This window comes from Trifolium pratense, linkage group LG4, assembly GCF_020283565.1.
Source record: "Trifolium pratense cultivar HEN17-A07 linkage group LG4, ARS_RC_1.1, whole genome shotgun sequence".
In the NCBI taxonomy this organism is placed as follows: domain Eukaryota; kingdom Viridiplantae; phylum Streptophyta; class Magnoliopsida; order Fabales; family Fabaceae; genus Trifolium; species Trifolium pratense.
In genome coordinates this window covers 17,489,161-17,516,152 of record NC_060062.1, presented here as the reverse complement: position 1 = coordinate 17,516,152, position 26,992 = coordinate 17,489,161, and the positions used below count along the sequence as shown (strand labels likewise).

At 35.9% G+C, this 26,992-nt stretch overlaps 3 protein-coding genes and 2 long non-coding RNA genes across 5 annotated transcripts; 2 read left to right on the top strand and 3 right to left on the bottom strand.

Moving 5' to 3' along the window:
- Window positions 1–953: 953 nt before the first annotated feature.
- LOC123919960 lies at window positions 954–1,567 on the bottom strand. The gene has a single exon (XM_045972016.1). The coding sequence runs from the start codon at window positions 1,430–1,432 to the stop codon at window positions 1,019–1,021; it is 414 nt and encodes a 137-aa protein (XP_045827972.1). The 5' UTR covers window positions 1,433–1,567; the 3' UTR covers window positions 954–1,018.
- A 6,876-nt stretch (window positions 1,568–8,443) lies between these two features.
- On the bottom strand, window positions 8,444–12,190 carry LOC123919958. Its single transcript, XR_006813371.1, has 2 exons — window positions 8,818–12,190; window positions 8,444–8,725 (listed from the first exon to the last, which is right to left on the bottom strand). It is a non-coding gene; the product is annotated as an uncharacterized LOC123919958 (long non-coding RNA).
- A 3-nt stretch (window positions 12,191–12,193) lies between these two features.
- LOC123922195 lies at window positions 12,194–13,136 on the top strand (the record flags this gene model as incomplete). Its single annotated transcript, XM_045974941.1, has 1 exon — window positions 12,194–13,136. A coding segment is annotated over one exon (882 nt), but the record flags the coding sequence as incomplete, so codon positions are not given.
- LOC123922194 lies at window positions 13,081–14,992 on the top strand. Its single transcript, XM_045974940.1, has 2 exons — window positions 13,081–13,108; window positions 13,200–14,992. Exons 1-2 carry the CDS (start codon window positions 13,081–13,083, stop codon window positions 14,990–14,992), a joined length of 1,821 nt encoding a protein of 606 aa, XP_045830896.1.
- A 5,638-nt stretch (window positions 14,993–20,630) lies between these two features.
- LOC123919957 lies at window positions 20,631–21,949 on the bottom strand. Its single transcript, XR_006813370.1, has 2 exons — window positions 21,005–21,949; window positions 20,631–20,912 (listed from the first exon to the last, which is right to left on the bottom strand). It is a non-coding gene; the product is annotated as an uncharacterized LOC123919957 (long non-coding RNA).
- Between the last annotated feature and the right edge of the window lie 5,043 nt (window positions 21,950–26,992).

The window sequence follows — 26,992 nt, the reverse complement described above, 5'->3', positions numbered from 1 at the left end:
TAACCAGCCAATCCCAAAAAACTTCTAATCTTGTTAACTGATTTTGGAGTCTCCCATTGCAACACGGCGTCAACCTTAGACAGATCGACGACTATCCCACCACTAGATATCACGTGACCAAGAAAACGACTATCAGGTAAGGGGAAACATATCAGAGAGAATCATATGAAATGGAAGCAGTTTTTGTTGAATAAGGAAATTCAAAACAAATTCATCATAAATTTGGTTGCGAAGTTGAAGTCTTCGGCTTAGCAAATGTTTGAATTGACTGTGAATTTGATAGAATCGTGTGTGTTAGTCTTATTTTGACAAAAGTTACAATTTGATACTTCAACAAAATCAAAGAGGAGCCTCATTATGACTCACTCTGTTAGTTCTATAAGAAAACATGGTTCAGTTTAATGTATAATAATATATTGTTCATTATGTTACGTAATAATATTCAGTTTAATCTAGAAAACAATCAAGTATTGTCTGATATCATAATGTGTGTGTCATTGTATGAACTATGAATAAGATATCATAATGAGTATGATTGTACTATGAACTATGAATGAAGAAAATAGTCAATTTTACTTAATTTCGTTTAGCTCTAATTTATCTCTCTTAATTTTAGACGCCACCTTACACAAATTGGGTGTAAGAGTCACTTTCCTTCACTTGAAATAAAAGTTTGTGTGTTATGGTTTGTTGAGAGAATAATTTTAGATTTTTGTCTGGTCTCTTTTTCAGTTATATCATCATTCAAAAATTGAACGAAACCAGATACGTTAGTATCAAAATTAACACATCAGATCAATCGTTAGTTGGTCCAGTGGTGACACAAACTTTTAAAGGGAACCACTTGATGTCAGAGCTGATCCTCGAACCAGATTAAGCTGTTCAGTTGGCCGGATACCGATGGTGAAAACAAAACAAAAAAATTAACACATATCGGACACCAGAGACATGTCTTTTAATCTAAAATGTTACATAGAAGAAAATTATAATGACTAAGAAAGTGAAATATGAATACACATTAAGCATGAGATTGAACATTATTGATGGTTCTACTCATGTTAGATTGTCTAGTGACCTTAACATAATAAACTCCAATTGCTAAAACAACAACAAAAGTAACAACAATGATAATGCCAGCCACAGCACCAACTCCAATTTGTTTCTTCCCACCTTTTAGTGATGCTTCATTGTTTTCATATTTCTGATTGGTTTCAACTTTAGCTGCCATAGGCAATGGTGAACATTTTGATGTAATACAAGAGTTTTTGGTCTCAGGAGTTTTTGCATTTGGGTGAAAGAAGAGATATGCTGATGGTGGAAAAGCTATAGGATTTTCATAAATGAGTCCATGAGGTGCTCTTTCTTGGGATGTTGATGTAGAGAGAAGTGTTAAGGAAAGGAGGAAGAGGAAGGACAAGTTAGAGGGATTCATGTTTGTAATTTTGGGCTTGTGTAAATAATTTTGAAGAAGGAAAGTGTTTGTAGCTTTTTGGTGAGAAGTTGTGGGATATTGCTTTGGCCTTTTATAATGTTTTTAGGTCTTTGAGGAATTTGTTGGTTGTGAAAAGGTGGCTTGGATTTCTGATCCTGGAATTATTTCATTTATAAGTGCAGTCACACAATATATGTGTTTTGTTTAATTAACATCTTTTTGTCAATGGCGGAGTTAAAAAAATTATAAAGTTTAGGTAAAATATCAATTTTAAATAAAAATCTCAATTTCAAACAAAAAAAATTTCAATTTTACCATAAATTAACCTTTGAAAATCTCAATTTTACATTAAATTAAATCCTAAAATACCAATTTTATTTTACCAAAATTGGGCAAGTGGTCGGGCGATGGATCCGCCACTGTTTTTGGTGACTCATATTCAAATCTAACTTTGTAAAATTAGTCTACTCAACTGCAAAGCTAGCCATTCTATCACGAGGGGGTAAATCTAAAAATATATATTTTGAGTGTTGACTTGACAATTTTTATTGTTAATAAAAAATTTCATAGTTTTTTTTTTTACTTAATAAAAAATTTCATAGTTGTTTAATGTGTGAGTTGAGTGAGTATTATAAATCTCAGGGTACTAAATCGATTCTAAAAATTTTAAATTAAAAACAAACAAGGCTCCATATATAGTGCCTATATGCATAATTAAAGTGTGTGGGGTTGGCTTAGCTTAGAAGGGTAGCAAATGCTCTCTGGCTGCAGGCATGCCCTGCCACATTATTGCCAAGGCACAAAGCGCATGCAATGAAAGAGCTCAGTACATAGCAAATGCGTTAGCATAGTGTTTTTTTTTTAATATTTCACTGATGAAAAATTTATTTTTTAAGATGAATAAATAGGAGATTAATAAGAAAAAGTAAGTGTATTACGGTTAAACTTACATATATTATACGTTAATAGGAAGTAATTTTTTCTTTTGTCTAGTAGCTTAGTGACTAGAAATTTCACATTAGAAATGAATATATTGAGTACTTGAGGTTCGAACTCCGACTCCTACGTAATATATGTAATGTCCCTACTCCCTACTAACTGAATTAAGCTCCCTGAGACTCACCTGAAATGTTTTAATAGTAAGTGTTATATGATGTGAATATGTTAAAATCATGTCAGTCTTCATACTTTCTTACTTTTATTTATATTCACATCAATTTCATGATAGTGGACAGTTACTGTGACTCACTTTAATTCTTCACCACGGCAGCGCCAATATTGTTTTACATCCAGATGAGGGACAATTCTTTTTCTTGCATAAGATAACATCAAATGTTATCATTTTGAAACAATTAATGTTGTTTGAATAAATTTTTGTCCAATTAAGAAAGAAACTTTAGAAATAAAGGAAAGAGGACACGTCTTTTTTCATCCACCCGTGGAAGAAATTTTCAAACGTAACTAATTTGTGTTTAATTAAGAATAAATAAAATCATAAAAGAAAAAAAGCCGGAAAAGGGGCAAAAAAAAGGCTCGACACACCAATTTATTCTTCAGCAAAGATGAGATCAGATCAACATGCAATAATGGATTAGAACTTGCTTAGATCAAGTCTCATGCTTCAGCAAGATGGAATACAATGTTATATATATATATATATGGGGAGAGATCAAATTAAACCGGTGTAACATTTGAGTAATGTTACACCGCTCAATAACGCTTTAACGAATTCAAATTTTACAAAATCCACCGTTGGATTGAAAGCTTATATCGTATAGATCATCCATGTTGAATTTTACAAAAATCTAAAATCGTTTGATATGTTATTGAGACCGATCAAGATTAATGTTTTATGTGTTTTTATTGAATACCGTTAAGCTTGATCAATCTCAATAACATATCAAATGATTTTAGATTTTTATAGAATTGAACATGAATGATCTATATGATATAAACTTTCAATCCAACGGTGGATTTTGTAAAATTTGTATTCGTTGGAGCGTTATTGAGCGGTGTAACATTACTCAAATATTACACCGGTGTAATTTGATCCCTCCCTATATATATATATATATATATATATATATATATATATATATATATGTTTTACGTTTTGTAGGTCTAAATGCACGAATAAGAGGAAAAGTGCACAAATAATACAAATTTTGATGACTTATGGACTAAGGAACTTTATGAAGTCATTGGGTTATTTTCATGGGTTAAAGCCATAAAACCGTCACTAAATGGAAGAAAATGTGAAAAGTCAAATTTCCAACACTCTGGGGAGTATGTCACGATCGTGCCACCCTGGTTACGGTCGTGTCAGGCCATGCAGAAGCAAGAAAGTCACACCCTGAAGTCTGTCATGGTCGTGTTTCCCCTGTCATGGCCGTGACAGACCCTGCTGTCAACAAAGCTCAACTTTGGCCTTCTATTTCCCTCATAATTGCCACTTATTATTGTATTGTAACCCTTAGCCATTAGAATGCCATGAAATTTAAGTGTTCTATTGCTATATAAAGGTCTCATTCCTTTGTAAAAATCATTAAGCATTGCTTTTTTTAGGGAAGACGTGATTTTCTTATAATGCAAATACAATATAATTATGGAAGACGTGAATTCTTAGAGTTTAGGAAATAGTCCATAATTTTCTAAAAAAAAAAAAAGAAAAGGAAATAGTCCATAATTAAAATTAAAAATATAAATCATCACAAACTTAAACAATAATTCAATTTACTTTATTTCAAATTCGGGTGTCTTTAAATAGACTTACAATAGAAATCCTAGTTAAAATAAGTTAATAACTATAACTTATCATAAATTCATTATCATCTAAATTTAAAAGATAATTATCCTAATAATAACAAAGTTAAAAAAGTTTTCTTAAAAGTGTCAAGTTCTATCATATTTAGCGTTTTTAATGAACTGTCCAGTTTATGTTTTAAGGATATGATTTGTCAATTATACCCTTTATCAATTATTGTTATCTTTTTCAATATATTTTTTTATATATATTTGAAAAAATAAAGTTTTTTTTTTAAAAAAAAAGGAAAGTTTGTTCTTCTTTTTTTACGATAGGAAAGTTTGTTGCTTCCTTGTTATATTCAGATTTAATAATAATGGTTCGTTGAAGATTTAAATAAGATTAGTACTAGGTGCAAAAAAATAGGAATTTATTGGTGAATTAAGATGGGGTATAATAGTGTCACACCCAAACCCCTTAACGCGTATTTAATTACATATAAATAAATAAAACACTTAAGAAAATCTAGGCGTCACATGTTATAATACAAAATCACGGCATAATTAAAATCTTGCTAGCACAGCGGAGATTAAAAGCAATATAGATCATAGTGTATATCATACAATATCATAATTGTTCACACAATATCCCTAGGCTCTAGGCCATATCAACAAAGGATATTATGTTTACAACAAAAGAGTAAGGATTAGTAAAGTCAAATATGTCATCACGGGCTTAATACAATGCAATCGAATAACCCGACCCGGTAAATACCTAATCAGAACAATTCTATACAACCCAATCAAAAAGACATACAAAATATATCTAAGGAGTAGTCTACGCTAAACTCCTCACCAAAAAGCACACTACCACGAGCACGAGCAGTCCTCTAACTCTGATCGGGATCCTCAACCTGAGAATCTGAACCCCCAACGGTCCAGCACATAACACAAAGCATGAGAGTTAGATCACATAATCACAATACAAGTGCAAGTAAAAGGGTACTTAAACACTTCTTCAATATTCATGCATATATCATACATTTATACATATTCATCAACATCTATCATTCAATTATAAGTTCTTAAAACACATATAATCGAATACTCAACAATCAATTATCAATTATCACAATTAGCCAAACATGTGTCACATATCACTTATCCATAAATGTACACATAACCTAATGCATTCTAATGCTTCAACTTCATGCAATGTCACCCTAGACATATCTAATGCATGTGGTACCATTTCTTCTTTATTAGAGTATCTCACCTCTAATATTCGTCTTTATCGGATAAATATAATCCGATATCCGTCTTTATTGGAATATCCAATATACAACAACAATTCATGAATGCATGTATACGTTTTTCATGAATTCACCAACAATTATTTAGCATAAAGCTCGTCATTTACTATGTGGAACACTATCCAACATACGTCATTATTAAGATTAACAAAACCTTAATATTCTTCATTTACAACTTCATACATGATTAACAATCGTTATAAGCATCAACAAGCATCAACAATCATGTAAGAATATCATTAAATCATGTTACAAGTGTCTAATTACACTTACAATCATCAACAAAAAATTGATGTCACAGTGTTGTTCGCTGAGCGAAGGCTTAGCGAGCCTCAACGAACAACGCCAGGAAGACACTGACTCATGGCGAGCAGTAGCGAGCATCAGCGAGCCGTTCGCTGAGCGAAGGCTTAGCGAGCCTAAGCGAACCACACCAGTGGATCACCTGCTCGTGGCGAGCTGTTCGCCACACGTTCGCTGAGCGAAGGCCTAGCGAGTGCCTTCTGTCAGGACAGTTCAAAACCAGCGTTTTCCACTCTAATCACCCAAAAAAAAAATCTCATTTTTCATGTTATAAATCCCAAAAGAGTTTGTATTCAAGCATAACAAACATGGATAAACACAAAAGGACAGTTCATTTCTTAGATCTACATCATAAACATCGAAAAAGTAAGGATTGAACACTTTTTCATCAAAACTCTCAAGAACACAAAGTTCTTGAGTTTAATCTTTCATAAAAACTCATTTTTAACCATTAAATTCGTTCATTAATCATGTTAAAAGCATGTTAAACATATTAAGAACCTTAGGAACGATTTCCATCAAGAAAATTCATTCCAAGCTAAAACGAAAATGGGGTGGAGGAAGTTCAGGTGAGGAGAAATCGACATTCTCCCCTTACTCGAGTCACCCACGATTATGGAACCTACTCTCATACCTGGATTCGAAAAAAAACTCGATGAAAAGATCTTGAATCTCTAGCTCTCCCCTTGCCCTAGCTCTCAAGCTCTCTTCCTTCTCACTATCTTCAAGAACCAAAAGAGAATAATGAATTCTCTCTTCCCTCATGGCCATATGGCGCCCCACACACCTCACACAAGGCCCATTGGGCCTCAAGCCCAATTGGCTTGGCCCAATAACACGTTAACTCACTCTATTCGCTTAATAACTAAAGTGCTCGATAAATAACTCAAGTTATTAACTTAATTAAAATGCCACGTTAATAAAATATTTTTAACACACAAAGATTAATAATTTGAAAATTGGGTCGTTACAAATAGGAAGATAGGGTGCAAAAATCTACTTTCTTAATTTGGTGTTATCATTCTAATTGGACACTTTAAAGAAAACGGAGGGAGTAATAACAACTTAAAAAAAATAATTATCGTAAATTCATTTTTTTAAGTTACTTATATTGTGTTTTCTTCATTAAAAAAGACACTTCTTATTTTAAGAATTTTATCAAAATTGTGTTTGGTCCTACTTCTCCTTAAAAGAATAAGTTACTTATATTGTGTTTTCTTCATTAAAAAAGACACGTTTTATTTGAGTAAACTGTCAAATACCCCCTTGAAAATTTAAAATTCGTCAAATACCCCATTAAATTTGGAAATAGGCAAATATCCCCCCTGAAATTTTAAAAAGTCAATCAAATTGACCCATGACGTGGACTCTGACTGGTAGTGCTAGGGGGCAATTTGATTGACTTTTAAAAATTTCAGGAGGTATTTGTCTATTTTCAAATTTCAGAGGAGTATTTGACGAATTTTAAAATTACAGGGGGTATTTGACAATTTACTCCTTATTTTAAGAATTTTTATCGAAATTGTATTTGGCCCTACTTCTGCGAAGTAGAAAAGTAAAAAATAAGTAGGGTCAAACGGCTAGTTCATCAAGTCTTCTATGGTGTACAAATTGTCAATATTATTATAACGAATATGAATTTTACAAAATTCACTTTTGGATTGAAAGTTTATATCATATATGTTAGAATCAGAGATACACAAATAGGAAAAGAGAAAGACGGCTAGGGTTTCAATATAATACCAATAGCTTAACATTACAAAAGAGTTATTAGAGAATATATATATAAAACCTAATGGACTCTAAACTAACAGGCCCAATAACATAGACTATTATTTTATTATCTAACACCTACTCTCAAACTCATGATGCATTAACAAGAAACATTATGAGTTTGTCAAACAAAATACAAAAATAAAATAAACTACCAAATAAAATAAACTTCTAACATCACCCCTCAAGCTAAAGCTTACTAAGCTTTAAGCTTGTTACAAATTAGCCCTGACAATAAATCAACCCAATTACGATCATGATCAATTGAGAGCAATCATTCGCAGTCAATACAGAAATCATCAAAGAAGGGAGAAACAAATCAAATTAATCCAACATCCAATCTAGTCCGGTCCAAAGTCAACAAATCCAAATAGTACCAAATCAAACAAAAGAAGTGCAATAGGGAGAAGTGCAATGCAATCAGAAGAGAAGTGCAATAGGGGGAGAAGTGCAATACAATCAGAAGAAGTGCAATAGGGGAGAAGTACAATACAATCAGAAGTGCAATAGGGAGAAGTGCAATGCAATCAGAAGAGAAGTGCAATGCAATCAGAAGAGAAGTGCAATTGGGGGAGAAGTGCAATACTGTTGTACCCTAAATTTTGACTACGATGTTTCTCGTCTATTTTATTTTTCTGTCGTCTTTTTTTTAATCAGTCGCGACGTTCTAACGAAATTTCGGCAGAGAGGTATTTTAAAATACCTCATTTGTTTGTTCAAGTACTTTTTTTTTTATTTATTTTATTATTTATTCTTTTTTTATTTATTATTATTTATCAATATTATTATTATTATTATTATTTATATTTATTTTATTTTATTTCTCAAAAAAAAGCAACCCTTTCTCTTCCTTTTTTCTTTACGTTTTCTTTCTTCTTCATTTTTTTTTATTATTTATTTTATTCATCTTTTTTTTTTATTAAAAAAAATCAAAAAAAATCAAATTTGTTCAAAAACAGCAACAGCACGCTCCCCTCCCTTTTATCTTATTTTATTATTTGTTATTTTTTTTTTCTTCTTTAATTTTAAACAATACAAAAAAAAAAAAGAAAAAAAAACACGCAACAGTACTGCAACCGGTACTGCTGCGCCTCCTTGCCTCCTCTTTCTCTTCACCTTTTGCTGCAACTTTAACTACAACAAGCAACAGTACATCCCTTTCCTGCAAAAAATCTCACTTTAATCAACAAGTTCAAACAGCAGCAGACCAAACATTTTGCTTTTGTAATTTTCCATAAAACTTTGTTCACTCACACACTCTAGATCAAAGGTCAACTTTGATCTTGAGAGCTCTATAAATAGAGCGAAAACACACGCGGAAAAAAAAAAAAAGGGGAAGAGAAAATTTCAATTGAGAGAAAACACATAAAATTTTCACAAGAGTAAAAACATATCAAAGAAAGAAAGCAGGGAAGAAGAGGAGTCCGAATCTTTTGGTCTTCAAGGGTTAGTTCGACCTTAACTTATCTTTTTTTTTTTTTTTTTTTTTCCTATTTTGTTTAAAAGTCTTCCTTTTGGGTTTGTTTTGATTTTTGTGTGTTTACCAGAATAAAAAACGAATCACAGAACTTAGATCAAATATTTTGAATAATTGCTTTTTGTCTTGGTTCGGATTTGGATTCGAAAAACAGTTTCTTGGGTTTGATTTTGGGTGTTTTGAGGGTGGATTTAGTGTTTAACACAAAAAAAAAAAATAAAAAAAATAAAAAAGAAGAAAAGTGTTCCGGCGGCGCCGTCGTACTGTTACGGCAGCCGCCGCGCCGGAATCTAAGCTCCGTGGTGGCAGCCCACCGGAGAAGATGAAGATTCATCTCTCCTTATGAACCCTAGCAGAGAAGAGGGAACTGAGAAAGAGAGAAGAAAGATAATGAAAGAATAAACGTTTTCTCTGCTAACAAAGTGCTATTTATAGCAATTTCTTTTTTCTAAAAAAAAACCTGTTTTAAGTATTAGTTAGTGAGGCTTTAATCACAAAACCTGTTTTTCCTATTTCGCTTTTTTTTGTTTTTGGTTGATCTGCTGGTTGGGCGTTGGGCCTTAAGCCCAGAACCCATTGTCTGCTATTCACACCCCCTGTGCAGCCCAGATCTGCTATTTACACCCCCTGACCTAAAAAATGTGTTTTTATCCTTTTTTTAGTGTTTTATCTTTCGTATTTTTATTTCTTTTAGTGTAAAAAGGTGGAAATATGTTAGATTTTTTTTAGGGTTTAGTATGCTAGAATAGTTTATCCTTTTTTGTTGAGTTATTTGTGTGAAATATGTTAGAATAGTTTATCTCTTTTGTTAAGTTATTTGTGTGATAAAAAAGAAACTTGTCTTTTTTCAATAAAAATAGAATGGAAAAGGATCGGTTTGTCATGTGGCTCTCCGGTTCTCTGGTTATTCGTATTCTTGGTGATTACCTCGAAATGCGGATAACCGGCGTTCTTTTAATTATTTCTTTTTTCAAAAAAGTAATAAAAACCATAAAATGAACGCAACGCACTAAACTGAGTCTTTTTTGTGAGAAATGTTTAACTGAGTCTTATGTGTTTAAGAAATGTTTTTGAGAGTCTCATGTGTTTAAGAAATACTTTGAGTAAGTGAAAAGGAGTCTTATGTGTTTTTTTTCATGTGTTTAAAAAAGAGTCCCATGTGTTTAAAAAAGTATTTTGTGTAGTTAAGAGTATATTATGTGTTTAAAAAGAGTGTTTGTGTAAAAGAGTCCTTTTTGTGAATTAAAATCAACCAACAAACACATATTTTCTACCCTAGAACTGCGTGTAGCTTTGAATTTCCCATCGCACCAGGGAATACGTAGGAGCGAGATGGTGTATCTCGTCAAGCACATTAATAAAAAAAACCTTTTTGTGTCAAAAAATGTTAAGAGTCTTTAGTGTCTTTTAATGTCTTTTCTTTGATTAAATAGTATAGAACAAATAATAAAGCATCATTACACAAGCGCGAGAACTAATTTTAATCCTAGATCTAAAGAGAAGGTTCCCGTTGAGTACAACGGATGCGAGGGGTGCTAATACCTTCCCTTCGCATAACCGACTCCCGAACCCGGAATTTTGGTTGCGATGACCACCCTTTCCACTTAAAGGTTTTATCGATATTTTCCTTTTCCGCGTGGCCGCGTGGGATAAATAAAATTCGGTGGCGACTTTACTGTTTTAGCGAGCGTTTATCGCTTCGCGCAGTTTTTGTATTAGCTAGTTGAGTAGATTAGCAGTTCATCCTTAGAATTAGCCTTAATTTTTAGGGAGGGCGCTACAGCTGGCGACTCCACTGGGGACTGGTTAATTAAGAGAGTCGAGCCCACTCTCTTTAGATTTAGGTTTTTGGGTTTTTGCGCTTGTTTGTGTTTATTGTGTATTATTTTTTATGCTTTATTCAGTCATGTGCTTTATTTGCCGTAATATTTGCATGTGTTGTATTTGTTTATTACTTGTATAAATATATCTGTTATATATATATATATGTGGGGTTGTGATGTTGGGTTACATGTGGATAAAGCTCTACACCCGAGCTTCGAGAGAAACTAAGTTAAGTTAGGGGTTTAGTATTGGCCTGCTTGGCGTGTGCCTCGAGAGGACCAATACGAAAACTCCGCCTAGAGTAGATTCCTTCGAAGGATGTGTTACCTTGCGAAATTTCGTAATGGGAACAAGTATCTTTCTAGGGATCCGTGACTCTAGGGACCTTTTAAAGTAGAACCTAAACGTGTTAGAAGGCCTCTACTAGTACATAATGAGGGGTACGCAATGTTGACTCTCTTGGCGTTTGTCTTGTAAAGTCAACGCGTAAACCTCACCTAAAGGAGACCTTATTTGGAAATATTATTGTCTTGCGAGTTTTTGCAATGTTAATATTTTCAAATAAGGGTTTACGATCTTAGGAACCTTGAGAAACTCTAGAACCACATGTGAGATGGGATGGGACATATACAAACACATGATTTACTATCTCTACCCTAAACATCACTTCCACATACCATGATATTCAAAAACTGATTTTCTTGCATATTCATTGTTGCTTATAGGAAGGAAAAGACATTGATTTGAGAAAATGGCACCTGACAAAAGATTACCTATTCTCAAATCTATGTCATAAAAGGCCTATAAGCAAAAATGATAATAAAAATGTTTTTTTGTGCATCGCATTCCCACATTCATGCATTACCTTTTTTCAATAATAAAACGAAAAAAACACACTCATACCTTCTCGAAACTTCAGGAGACTTGCCCTTCACCATAGCGAGGAAATCGAAGAAGAAATCGGCTCAAGAGCCCCTTCCCCCACATTCATACCCTACGCGTGCAAACATCCACAGACTCATGGATCAAGAAGGACAGAATCAAGCGGCCTTAAGAGAGGACGTTGACGCAATGAAAGTCAAGATGGACAAGATGCTCGAGCTTGTCCAAGCTTTGGTAAACAACTCTCAGCCTGCTGCGATCGCTACGAATGCAAACTGGCCTGAATACGGTCTTCCCCCTGGCTACACTCCACCCGAAGAGGATGGTGGCGTACCTCCCCCTCAAGAGCCTGTTGTCATCCCTGTTCCGAATGAAGTTCCATCCGCTCAAGGAGCTTGCGCCAACACCGAGCCAAATACCTCGGGGATTGTTCAGCCTACTCAGACCCCACCAACGCTTGAGGCTGATCAAGGAGATAAGTATAAGGTCTTAGAAGAAAGGTTGAAGGCTATTGAAGGTGTTAGTGCCTTCGGGTTTGATGCTTCAAACATGTGCTTAGTTCCAGATGTGGTGGTCCCACCAAAGTTCAAAGCCCCAGATTTTGATAAGTACAAGGGCACTGGCTGTCCAAAAATCCACATCAAGAGGTTCTATACCAAGATGGCTGCTCATGCTTCGAATGAAAAACTGCTCATTCACATCTTCCAAGACAGTTTAAGTGGAGCTTCACTTGATTGGTACATGCAATTGGAAAGAGCTCAGATCAAAACTTGGAAAGATCTTGTGGATGCTTTCCTTACTCAATACAGTTACAATCTGAATATTGCTCCCAACCGCATGCAACTACAAAACCTGTCTCAAAGGAGTAATGAAGCATTCAAGGAATATGCCCAGCGTTGGAGGGAGTTGGCCGCTCAAGTCCAACCTCCCTTGATGGATCGCGAATTGGTAGACACTTTCATGAGCACTCTGCAAGGACCCTACTATGAAAAAATGATAGGGAGTATTTCATCCAATTTCGCAGATTTGGTCATCATAGGAGAGCGTGTGGAAGCAGGAATTAAGAATGGAAAGATTCAGAAGTTCACTAAGGATCAGACTGGTGGAAGGAGGTCCTTCAATGCGAATCCAAGGAAGAAAGAGGAGGAAACTAATGCCATCACCACAAGTGCACCAGCTCAAATATCATACTCGGCAATGGTTCCTCCACAACCACAACAAAGGAACCAATCTAATGGCCGAAACAACTTTGAAAAGAGGGTTGTGCAATTAGACCGCGTGCCTGTGCCATACGGTCAAATCCTCCCTTATCTGCTACAAAAAGGATAAGAGTGATGTCAACTTTGAAAGCAGCTTCCACCGGTAGTACCTCCTTACCCAGCTCATTTTAAGAGTGATGTCAAGTGCGATTACCACTCTGGGGCACTTGGGCATACTATTGAAAATTGCAAAGCCTTTAAGTATAAGGTACAAGAATTGATTGATCAGAAGCTGTTAACCTTTAAGGAGGAGGGACCCAATGTGAAGACCAATCCGCTGCCTGGCCATGCTGGCCCATCTGTGAATGCTGTGGAGGATGATGGAGGAATTCAATTGATAAATGAAGTTTCTAAGATCCGAACTCCACTAGCAATAGTTAGAGAAAAGCTAATTGGTTATGAAGAATTTGAGATGATGCACTCTAACTGTGAGGAGTGTGCAAGGAAACCTGAGAATTGTAAGAAGATGAGGATGTGTTTACAACAGTTGGTGGATCAAGGCTTGGTCCAGATTGGCTACTCAGTAGTAAACCCCGTCATTGCGGCATTAGAGGACTTCACGCCAATTGAGATCCCATTCAAAAGGGCCCCTATACCAAATAAGGAGGTCCACCCACTAGTCTTCAGGGTGCCTAAGTCTTTTCCATTCGAGAGCACTCAAAAGGTATCATGGAATTATCAACCTACTGTTTCCATGGGCCAAGAGCAAGTAACACTTGAAAATCCCTCCGTTGACAGCATTGCGGGGATAGGAGGGATGACAAGAAGTGGGAGGATCTTTTCTCATGATCAGTCAAGCAAAGTTATTGAGAAGCCCCTGTTGGATCTAGCTAAAGGGAAGCATGTAGAAGAGATGGGTAAAGAGCAGCCCCATAAGGTGGCACCTAAAGGGGATGCCGAAGAATTTTTAAAGATCATTCGCAAGAGTGATTATCAAGTGGTTGATCAGTTAGGGCAAACTCCATCTAAAATCTCTATGCTATCATTATTGCTATCCTCAGAAATCCATAGGAATGCCTTAATGAAAGTGTTGGGAGAAGCCCATGTTGAGAAAGACGTCACCGTGAATCAATTTGACGGGATAATAGCCAACATCGCTTCAAGCAGATATCTCGGGTTTAATGATGAAGAATTACCTGCCAAAGGTTGTGACCACAACAAGGCATTGTATATATCTGTCAAGTGTTTGGGCAACATCTTGTCCAAAGTATTGATAGATAATGGTTCGTCCCTGAATGTCATGCCCAAGAGGACCTTCGATAAGTTAAATAGCGAAGGGGCAGTAATGAGGCCTAGCACACTTGTTGTCAAAGCCTTCGATGGCTCAGAAAGGACGGTCATGGGAGAGATAGACCTTCCAGTTTTGGTTGGTCCCCAGCTCTTCACGATCACTTTCCAAGTCATGGATATTAATCCTGCTTATAGTTGCCTCCTTGGAAGACCATGGATTCATTCGGCTGGCGTTGTCACATCCACCCTACATCAAAAGCTCAAGTTCATGTCCAACGGCAAGATCATCATAGTATCCAGTCAAGAGGATATTATGGTGAGTCATTTGTCCGCCTTTCAGTACATTGAGGAAGATGAGCAAGCAGTGGAAATTCAGTTTCAGGCTCTGGAGGTCGCAACTGTCACCATGAAGCGAAAGAAGAAAGCTAAACCTGCCTTCACTTCATGGCAAGCAATGAAGGAAGCATTGAACGAATCAAGTCTAGAGGGTTGGGGGAAGGTGCCTGTGGTTCAAGAAAAGAAGGATCGCTTTGGGCTAGGATATCGACCATCAACAAAGGGATCGACCAGTTCTAACTACAAGGGTGGTCGTTCCCTCCAAGAAATGTTTCGCAGTGCGGGGTTCAACAACAAAAAGCAAGTGAACATGATTGGGGATAATGAGGAAGATGCACCTAACCTAGTGCGAAGCTGTGCTAATGAAGAGCCCCTCAACAATTGGAAGGCCGAGGAGATTTCTGAAGTTTCTTTTAAGTAATATGCCTGTTCTTCTTAAGAAAATGAAAATACATTTGCTCTGCCCAAGGCAAATGAATATCTTTTAAAGGGCCCCTCTTGTTTTAAAAGTTTATCATGAATAAAAGTGCATTTTATGTTGAATAAGAACTTTTTGTTTTTCGCTCCATGTTTTTCAAAATGGCAACTCTTTTCTAAAAAAGACTTTTACAGTTTAAGCTTTTGTTCAGTTTGCATTGTTTCCTAAAAAATGAAAACATCCTCATGCAGATCCATAGAAATACCCATTGAAACCTACCCCGCTAGTTTCCCTTTTGACTTCGAACATCCGGTAAACCAAGCCGAAGGAGTTGACGAGGATGATTGTGAACTTCCTGAAGGACTAGCTCGCCTGTTGAAACAAGAAGAAAAGGCCATTCAGCCGCATCAAGAGCAAGTTGAGACAATCAACTTGGGGAGCGAGTCAGATGTAAAAGAGGTCAAAGTAGGGGCATCATTGCAAGAAGATGTAAAGAAGGATCTGGTCAGTTTGTTGCAAGAATACGTCGATGTGTTTGCTTGGTCTTATCAAGATATGCCAGGATTGGATACCGACATAGTTGTGCACAAGCTCCCACTCAAGCCTGAATGTGCACCTGTAAAACAGAAGATGAGGAGAACAAGACCTGATATGGCTCTCAAGATCAGAAAAGAAGTGAAGAAGCAATTTGATGCAGGATTTCTAGCTGTGGCCAAGTACCCGCAATGGGTTGCCAACATTGTACCCGTCCCAAAGAAAGATGGCAAGGTACGAATGTGTGTGGATTACCGAGACTTGAACCGAGCAAGTCCAAAGGATGACTTCCCGTTGCCCCACATAGATGTGTTGGTGGATAATACCGCTCAGTCCTCAGTGTTTTCTTTCATGGATGGTTTCTCCGGATATAATCAGATCAAGATGAATCCTGAAGACATGGAAAAAACTACTTTCATTACTCCGTGGGGAACTTTCTGCTACAAAGTCATGCCTTTTGGTTTGAAGAATGCTGGAGCAACATATCAAAGAGCGATGGTGACCCTCTTTCATGATATGATTCACAAGGAGATAGAGGTGTACGTGGATGATATGATTGCCAAGTCTCAAGGAGAAGAAGAGCACCTGGTCCACCTGCGTAAGTTGTTCGCACGTTTAAGGAAGTTCAGATTGCGACTAAATCCTAACAAGTGTACATTCGGGGTCAGATCAGGAAAACTGTTAGGGTTCATAGTCAGCCAAAGAGGAATTGAGGTAGACCCAGATAAGGTTAGGGCTATACAAGAAATGCCTGCGCCCAAATCTGAAAAGGAGGTGCGTGGTTTCTTGGGAAGACTGAATTACATCGCCCGCTTCATCTCGCATCTCACATCTACCTGTGAACCAATCTTCAAGTTATTAAGGAAGGATCAAGCTGCTGAATGGAATGACGACTGTCAAAAGGCATTTGATAAGATCAAGGAATATCTGCAAGAGCCGCCCATTCTGATTCCACCTGTGCCCGGTAGGCCGCTCTTAATGTACATGACTGTGCTTGAAGATTCAATGGGTTGTGTGTTGGGTCAACAAGATGAAACCGGTAAAAAGGAGCATGCCATCTATTTCCTAAGCAAGAAGTTCACAGATTGTGAATCAAGGTACACTGCCCTTGAGAAGACCTGTTGCGCGCTAGCATGGGCTGCTCGACGTCTAAGGCAGTACATGCTAACTCACACTACGCATTTGATTTCCAAGATGGATCCTATCAAGTACATCTTTGAAAAACCTGCCGTTACCGGAAAGATTGCGCGCTGGCAGATGTTGCTGTCTGAGTACGATATCCAGTATGTCGCTCAAAAGGCAATCAAAGGAAGTGTGTTGGCGGAGTATCTTGCTCACCAACCTCTAGAAGAGCATCAGCCGGTTCCATCCGATTTTCCTGATGAAGATGTCATGATCTTAGAGAAAGTTATAGGAGATGAAGAAGGGCCCGAACCAGGCGCTCGTTGGAAACTAGTCTTCGATGGAGCTTCCAATGCCATGGGGCACGGAGTCGGGGCAGTTTTGATATCACCAAGAGGTGGATATAGACCTCTTGCAGCCAGATTGTGTTTTGAGTGTACAAACAACATAGCAGAATATGAAGCCTGCATCATGGGTCTCGAGGCAGCCATCGATCTAAGGATCAAAATCTTAGAAGTATATGGAGACTCAGCGTTAGTCATCTGTCAAGAAAAAGGGGAATGGGAAGCACGGCACCCAAAGATAATCCCATATTGCACTCAAGTCAAGAAGCTAGCAGAGTACTTCGATGAGATCACTTTCCATCACATTCCAAGGGAAGAGAATCAGGTGGCCGATGCTTTAGCTACATTATCTTCAATGTACAAAGTAAGGTTCCACAACGAAGCGCCTCTCATAGTATTGGAACGTAAGGATGAACCAGCTGTATGCGCGGTGGCTTCAAAGGAATGTGATGACAAACCATGGTTCCATGATATCAAACGATATTTGGAAAAACAAGAATATCCCGAAGGCGCGTCAATCAATGACAGAAAGACATTGAGAAGGTTGGCCACACAGTTCTTCTTAGATGGGGAAGTACTCTACAAAAGAAACTATGACATGGTGTTGCTTAGATGTGTAGACCGACAAGAAGCGGATCATCTTCTGGCAGAAATCCATGCAGGAACTTTCGGGACTCACGCCAATGGGCATGCAATGGCGAGGAAGATCTTGAGGGCAGGGTATTATTGGCTGACCATGGAAGCAGACTGCTACCGTTATGTCAAAACATGTCATAAGTGCCAAATATATGCCGACAAGGTGCATGTGCCACCAAACCCGTTGAATGTGTTAACGGCACCTTGGCCGTTCTCTATGTGGGGCATTGATGTAATTGGAATGATTGAGCCGAAAGCTTCTAATGGACACAGGTTCATCTTGGTTGCTATTGATTACTTCACCAAATGGGTTGAAGCTGCTTCATATGCGAATGTGACACAACAAGTAGTAGCCCGATTCATCAAGAAAGAAATAATTTGTCGTTACGGGATTCCTAACAAAATTATCACAGATAATGGGTCAAACCTAAACAACAAGTTAGTGAAAGAATTATGCGATGGTTTCAAGATTGAGCACCATAACTCTTCGCCGTATCGACCACAGATGAACGGCGCCGTGGAAGCAGCCAACAAGAATATCAAGAGGATTATTCAGAAGATGGTCAAGACGTATAAAGATTGGCATGAGATGCTCCCGTATGCATTGCATGGATATAGGACGACTATCCGTACCTCAACCGGGGCAACCCCTTTTTCTCTGGTATATGGCATGGAGGCAGTACTTCCCGTAGAGGTGGAAATACCTTCATTGAGAGTGTTGATGGAGACCAAACTAGAAGAGGCGGAGTGGGCCCAAACAAGGTTTGACCAGTTGAACCTCATAGAGGAAAAGCGCTTAACGGCACTCTGCCATGGTCAGCTGTATCAACAACGACGCAAGAAGGCCTTTGACAAGAAAGTGTGCCCCCGTGAGTTTCGAGAAGGCGAGCTAGTATTGAAGAAGATCTTGCCCATCCACAAAGATTCCCGAGGCAAATGGACCCCTAACTATGAGGGACCATATGTGGTGAAGAAAGCATTTTCAGGAGGAGCCTTAATCCTCGCCACTATGGATGAAGAAGAACTTCCACTCCCAGTGAATGCTGACGCGGTCAAGAAGTATTATGCCTAAGAAAAAAAAGAGAAATAAAAATAAAGGCTCGCTAGATTGAAAACCCGAAAGGGCAATCTAGGCAATAGAGAGCGTCCCGGTAGACTGAAAACCTGAAAGGGCAGTCTAGGCAAAAATTAGGGACACCAAAAAAGGAAATGTAATCCCGGTGGATTGAAAACCCGAAAGGGCGATCCAGGCAAAAGTTAGGGATATGTGAAAAAAGGAAAATAGAAGGCAAAAGACCCGAGGCGTCAGCATTGTAGTAGAAGGCTCAAGTGGAAGTGATCGGTCTAATTGTCAGCTTCGAGGTTAAAGTTTGTGTATGTTGGAAGTCACGAGGGGAACGGTGGATGAGGTGTTGTTGACCTTTTGTTTTTGTTGCCATTCCCAAAATTAGTAATCTCCTCTTATAGGAATTGCTTTCCTATGTATTGACACCCCTTCGAGGGTCAATATTTCAGCTTTCCTATGTATTGACACCCCTTCGAGGGTCAATATTTCATCAATAAAATCCCTTTTGTCTATTTGTTTTAGGTCTTGTTTCTCATAAAATGCATTCTTTTCTTCTTGATAGTGCATAAAAAATGTGAGGGCTCATAAAAGGATATAGTTAAGACTTTTCCGAGAAAAATGGTATTTATTTATGAGAAAAGATGATCCTCGGTTTTTAACCTTGCACCCGCAGTACAAACTCGTAGCAAGCAAAGAGATCGTTTTCCTTGAAAGAAAAATAAGTATTGTGTGGGAGGAGATAATAGGGGCATTACCTGTGGAGAGAGGAGAAGGATGACGTGCATTAATGTTTTAATTCATACACCTCAAAAGAAATCATGCATTTGGCTTAAAAAGTTTTTCTGCATAAATAAACATGCTCGCATATAGAATTCATGGTATGTGGAAACCCGATGGCTTAGAAGTTGTTTAACCCTCTCCCCCAGTTAGCTTGAGGTAACGAGATGATATTTCTCGAATGTGTGTTTGCCTGCCCCGCAGGACCTCGATAGTAGTTTACCCAGAGGGCTAGTGTGTATGTATGAGTGCATATCGAGTCCTATGTGAAGTGAATGTTATTTCGAGTTCTATGTGAAGTGAATGTTATTGAGCCCTATGTATAATTATGGATCGAGTCTTATGTGAAACGAATGTTTTTGAGTCCTGTGTGAAGTAAGTGAGTCTTATCTGTATGAGTGGAAATTTAGTCTTATGTGAAGTGTAGAATGAGTCTTATGTGAAGTAAACCTTGAGTCTTATGTGAATTGAGCCCCATCTATATGAATGTAATTGAGTCCTACCTTGTGGATGTTGAGGTTTTTAATGAGTCTTACCTGTGTGGATGTAATTCGAGTCTTACCTTGAGTTGTTGATGAGTTTTATCTGTATACATGAAGTTGAGTCTTACTGGCGAAGATGATAAGGGTGGTATTATCTGAGTCTTGCTGGATTGTTGGGGTCTTACCCGTGCGAGTATAGAGTTTCAAATGAGTCTCATCCGGGTCATAGTGCAAACAGAGTATCATGTAATTGAAGTAATCGTAGAGGTCCGTTCTTGCTGTCTGGTCAAAATTCGGGTCCTTAAGTATTTAATCGTCTTCCACCATGAGTATGCAAAGATGTAGTCAATGCACTCTTGGGTGAAAGTCAATTAAATAGGGGCAGCTGTTGTACCCTAAATTTTGACTACGATGTTTCTCGTCTATTTTATTTTTCTGTCGTCTTTTTTTTAATCAGTCGCGACGTTCTAACGAAATTTCGGCAGAGAGGTATTTTAAAATACCTCATTTGTTTGTTCAAGTACTTTTTTTTTTATTTATTTTATTATTTATTCTTTTTTTATTTATTATTATTTATCAATATTATTATTATTATTATTATTTATATTTATTTTATTTTATTTCTCAAAAAAAAGCAACCCTTTCTCTTCCTTTTTTCTTTACGTTTTCTTTCTTCTTCATTTTTTTTTATTATTTATTTTATTCATCTTTTTTTTTTATTAAAAAAAATCAAAAAAAATCAAATTTGTTCAAAAACAGCAACAGCACGCTCCCCTCCCTTTTATCTTATTTTATTATTTGTTATTTTTTTTTTCTTCTTTAATTTTAAACAATACAAAAAAAAAAAAGAAAAAAAAACACGCAACAGTACTGCAACCGGTACTGCTGCGCCTCCTTGCCTCCTCTTTCTCTTCACCTTTTGCTGCAACTTTAACTACAACAAGCAACAGTACATCCCTTTCCTGCAAAAAATCTCACTTTAATCAACAAGTTCAAACAGCAGCAGACCAAACATTTTGCTTTTGTAATTTTCCATAAAACTTTGTTCACTCACACACTCTAGATCAAAGGTCAACTTTGATCTTGAGAGCTCTATAAATAGAGCGAAAACACACGCGGAAAAAAAAAAAAAGGGGAAGAGAAAATTTCAATTGAGAGAAAACACATAAAATTTTCACAAGAGTAAAAACATATCAAAGAAAGAAAGCAGGGAAGAAGAGGAGTCCGAATCTTTTGGTCTTCAAGGGTTAGTTCGACCTTAACTTATCTTTTTTTTTTTTTTTTTTTTTTCCTATTTTGTTTAAAAGTCTTCCTTTTGGGTTTGTTTTGATTTTTGTGTGTTTACCAGAATAAAAAACGAATCACAGAACTTAGATCAAATATTTTGAATAATTGCTTTTTGTCTTGGTTCGGATTTGGATTCGAAAAACAGTTTCTTGGGTTTGATTTTGGGTGTTTTGAGGGTGGATTTAGTGTTTAACACAAAAAAAAAAAATAAAAAAAATAAAAAAGAAGAAAAGTGTTCCGGCGGCGCCGTCGTACTGTTACGGCAGCCGCCGCGCCGGAATCTAAGCTCCGTGGTGGCAGCCCACCGGAGAAGATGAAGATTCATCTCTCCTTATGAACCCTAGCAGAGAAGAGGGAACTGAGAAAGAGAGAAGAAAGATAATGAAAGAATAAACGTTTTCTCTGCTAACAAAGTGCTATTTATAGCAATTTCTTTTTTCTAAAAAAAAACCTGTTTTAAGTATTAGTTAGTGAGGCTTTAATCACAAAACCTGTTTTTCCTATTTCGCTTTTTTTTGTTTTTGGTTGATCTGCTGGTTGGGCGTTGGGCCTTAAGCCCAGAACCCATTGTCTGCTATTCACACCCCCTGTGCAGCCCAGATCTGCTATTTACACCCCCTGACCTAAAAAATGTGTTTTTATCCTTTTTTTAGTGTTTTATCTTTCGTATTTTTATTTCTTTTAGTGTAAAAAGGTGGAAATATGTTAGATTTTTTTTAGGGTTTAGTATGCTAGAATAGTTTATCCTTTTTTGTTGAGTTATTTGTGTGAAATATGTTAGAATAGTTTATCTCTTTTGTTAAGTTATTTGTGTGATAAAAAAGAAACTTGTCTTTTTTCAATAAAAATAGAATGGAAAAGGATCGGTTTGTCATGTGGCTCTCCGGTTCTCTGGTTATTCGTATTCTTGGTGATTACCTCGAAATGCGGATAACCGGCGTTCTTTTAATTATTTCTTTTTTCAAAAAAGTAATAAAAACCATAAAATGAACGCAACGCACTAAACTGAGTCTTTTTTGTGAGAAATGTTTAACTGAGTCTTATGTGTTTAAGAAATGTTTTTGAGAGTCTCATGTGTTTAAGAAATACTTTGAGTAAGTGAAAAGGAGTCTTATGTGTTTTTTTTCATGTGTTTAAAAAAGAGTCCCATGTGTTTAAAAAAGTATTTTGTGTAGTTAAGAGTATATTATGTGTTTAAAAAGAGTGTTTGTGTAAAAGAGTCCTTTTTGTGAATTAAAATCAACCAACAAACACATATTTTCTACCCTAGAACTGCGTGTAGCTTTGAATTTCCCATCGCACCAGGGAATACGTAGGAGCGAGATGGTGTATCTCGTCAAGCACATTAATAAAAAAAACCTTTTTGTGTCAAAAAATGTTAAGAGTCTTTAGTGTCTTTTAATGTCTTTTCTTTGATTAAATAGTATAGAACAAATAATAAAGCATCATTACACAAGCGCGAGAACTAATTTTAATCCTAGATCTAAAGAGAAGGTTCCCGTTGAGTACAACGGATGCGAGGGGTGCTAATACCTTCCCTTCGCATAACCGACTCCCGAACCCGGAATTTTGGTTGCGATGACCACCCTTTCCACTTAAAGGTTTTATCGATATTTTCCTTTTCCGCGTGGCCGCGTGGGATAAATAAAATTCGGTGGCGACTTTACTGTTTTAGCGAGCGTTTATCGCTTCGCGCAGTTTTTGTATTAGCTAGTTGAGTAGATTAGCAGTTCATCCTTAAAATTAGCCTTAATTTTTAGGGAGGGCGCTACAAATACAATCTGAGAGAAGTGCAATAGGGAGAAGTTCAATGCAATCAGAAGTGCAATTGGGGGAGAAGTGCAATACAATCAGAGAGAAGTGCAATTGGGGGAGAAGTGCAATACAATCAGAGAGAAGTGCAATAGGGAGAAGTGCAATCAGAAGAAGTCAGGGAGAAGAATTGCAATGCAATCAATCAAAAGAAACCAAATTGTGAGCACTCGACTCAGCAAACAACCAAATTGTGAGCACTTTGACTCACCAAATGTGAGCACTCGACTCACGAAACAAATCAATCTAAACGAATCAAACCAAAACCAACTAAACCCAAATCAAACCAAATCAAACTGAACCAACTAGATCAATCTGTAACTTGCAAGTGCACACATGGTTAATACCAATCATTGAACATAAAAACCAACAATAAGCAACAAATCACTTGTGTTTATAACCTCGTACGTGTGAGCAAAGTGAACGCTACCATCTACAAAGATATTTTGCAATCTTCTCAATCCAACAAAACAATAGAGACAATGAAAGCAAATCAAAAGATGATCATACCAATTGCAATATTGAAATCGGATAAGCGAGGCACCGTTCCAAACAAAATATTCCCAAGTTGAAATTGAAAGAAAAACAAACAATCAAAATAGCTGCTCCAAACTTGCAAAATCAGTAGACCACGTAGTTCCCAAAATCAAATAAAAACATGTTACCTTCACCGTTCAATTGCAAAGCTAGATCCCATCAATACTAAATCAAAATTCGTACTCACAACAACCAATATGCCTTTCACGTCAAAATGCATCAATAGCAACCAAACCAAATGAAACATCCAACAATCAAATCGAACAGCGGAAGGATTTTTATTTTCTTTCTTCAATACCACTAATCAACAAAAAACAAAACAATCATATTCCCAAATTTTTTTGGGAACTCGGCAGCGGAATAACAACATACAGTCTAAGGAGGATCGAAACAAGCTCTCGATACCATGTTAGAATCAGAGATACACAAATAGGAAAAGAGAAAGACGGCTAGGGTTTCAATATAATACCAATAGCTTAACATTACAAAAGAGTTATTAGAGAATATATATATAAAACCTAATGGACTCTAAACTAACAGGCCCAATAACATAGACTATTATTTTATTATCTAACAATATAGATCATCCATAATTTTTTTTAAAGAAATTAAAAATCATTTGATATGTTATTGGGATCAATCAAGATTAACGGTCACTACAAGAAAACATGATATTGTTGACCAAATTTATTGAGGGCTAAAAGCCCTCAGTAATGTATTTTTACGTTAGTGAAGGCTTTCATCCGTCAGTAATGCATTTTTCCTTTCTTGAAGAACGAAAAAATTCTGACTGGTCATTAGTGACGGCTACAGGCCGTCAGTATTGCAAAAAAGCGCGTAGGCATTAGTGACGGCTACAGGTCGTCAGTATTTCCTGTAACCGTTGAGCATTTATGGCGCATCATGGCCGTCAGTAATGCATGAAACTTTATGACGGCTACAGGCCGTCAGTATTGTTTGACCGTTGTGCATTATTGGCGCCTGCTGGCCGCCAGTAATGCATGTTCGAAATTTGAAAAAGAATGCAACGGTCACTTGCACTTACACTTAATAATTTATTCACTTCTCCTACTTCTCCTATATATAACTCATTCCACTTTCACTTCATTTTTACATTTTCATTCTCTCTCTAAATTTTCTCTAACTTCTCTCTTAAATTTCATACTTTCAACTTTCATATTTTCATCCAAAAAGTGGTAAGTGTTGTGTTTTACTTTTCCAAAGTTAAAATTTTTGTTTTGTTATTTAAATGTATATGTTCTAATATTCGTTGTTTACCATTTTTATTAGCAAGTCTTATTATCGTGGTCGTCGGAGGTTGTGGGTTAGGAGCGGAGTTCGTGGGCTAGGAGCGCGCCAAGTAAGAATCTACTCGGCACCTAAGTAAGTAACGTAATTTTAATTTATAATACTTAGTGATAGTTTTTTTTTACCGTATGCTTAGTAATAGTTATTAATTAGTATTTTGTAATTTGTTACTAATATTTTCTTATCACTATGTATAAAAATTATTGTTTTTGAAAAAAAAATAAAACAAATATATTTAAATTTGATTATTTCGAAAAAAGTAAAAAAAAAATTAAAAAAAGTTTTTTTTTTTTTTAAAAAAACAGTATATTTATATTCTTTTTTTAAAACCGAAATTTTTAAAAAATTCTTTTTTAAAAAGATAAATTTTAACAGTTTGTGTATTTTTAAAAAGAAAAAGTTAAATTTTTTGCTTTGTTATTTAAATGTATATGTTCTAATATTTGTTGTTTACCATTTTTATTAGCAAGTCTTATTATCGTGGTCGTCGGAGGTTGTGGGTTAGGAGCGGAGTTCGTGGGCTAGGAGCGCGCCAAATAAGAATCTACTCGGCACCCAAGTAAGTAACGTAATTTTAATTTATAATACTTAGTGATAGTTTTTTTTACCGTATGCTTAGTAATAGTTATTAATTAGTATTTTGTAATTTGTTATTAATATTTTCTTATCACTATGTATAAAAATTATTGTTTTTGAAAAAAAAATAAAACAAATATATTTAAATTTGATTATTTCGAAAAAAGTAAAAAAAAATTAAAAAAAGTTTTTTTTTTAAAAATAAAAACAGTATATTAATATTCTTTTTTCTAAAACCGAAATTTTTAAAAAATTCTTTTTTAAAAAGATAAATTTTAACAGTTTGTGTATTTTTAAAAAGAAAAAGTTAAAATTTTTGCTTTGTTATTTAAATGTATATGTTCTAATATTTGTTGTTTACCATTTTTATTAGCAAATTCTCGTGGTCATCGGAGGTCGTGGGTTAGGAGCGGAGTTTGTGGTTAATTAGGAGCGCGCCAAGTAAGACTCTACCCGGCACCCAAGTAAGTAATGTAATTTTAATTTATAATACTTAGTGATAGTTTTTTTTTACCGTATACTTAGTAATAGTTATTAATTAGTACTTGGTAATTTGTTACTAACATTTTGTTATTACTATGTATAAAAATTATTGTTTTTGTAAAAAAAAAAAGTATATTTAAATTTGAAAATTTCGAAAACAGTAAATATTTATTTAAAAAAAAAATTATTTATTTTTTTCAAAAAAATAGTATTTTGTGAAATAATAATCCATAAAAGAAAAATATTAAATTTAAAAAAAGATAATATATATGTTAAAAGTCGGTAGTTTTGTCAACTAAAAAACTTAGTATTTTAAAATATTAAAAATAAACCATAAACTTAGTATTTTAAAATATTAAAAAACTTACTATTTTAGATTTAATAAACCATAAACTTTAAAAATAAAATGTTAAAAGTTTATAATTTGCGTCAAAAAATAAAAATAAAAAGTTAGTATTCTTTGAAATCATAAAACACCGATAAATATATGTTATTGTTGAGTAGACATATATATATGTCCAAAATACTTTTGAAAAATAAAGTAATAAATTTAATACATTGATCTAATTATATATTAATTAAACTACGCAGATATGGATTTTACCAATCGTAATTGGATGTACGATAGACATAATCCTGGAAAGAGGGGCCGGGTTAAAGAGGAATTTAAAATAGGGGTCGAAATGTTTATCAATACAGTAAAATATAAAGACATTGTGATACGTGAAGGGGGAATTAGATGTCCGTGTGTACTTTGTCGATGTACAAGAATACGCAGCGAAGATGAAATTAGGTCTCATTTATATAAAAAGGGATTCCAACCTAATTATTGGATTTGGTCAAGTCATGGCGAGGGATGTTCCACGACTGTTCCCGTGAATCAAAATCGTGCTTCAAGCAGTGTTTTTCAGCCCGTTGTTGTTCCCGAATATTATCATCAGCATTATGATCCGTTTAATGAGATGGACAATATGATAACTAATGCCCTTGGGTTTAATACGCCGATTTATGTGCCAAATGATGTCGACGACCCTGCTGA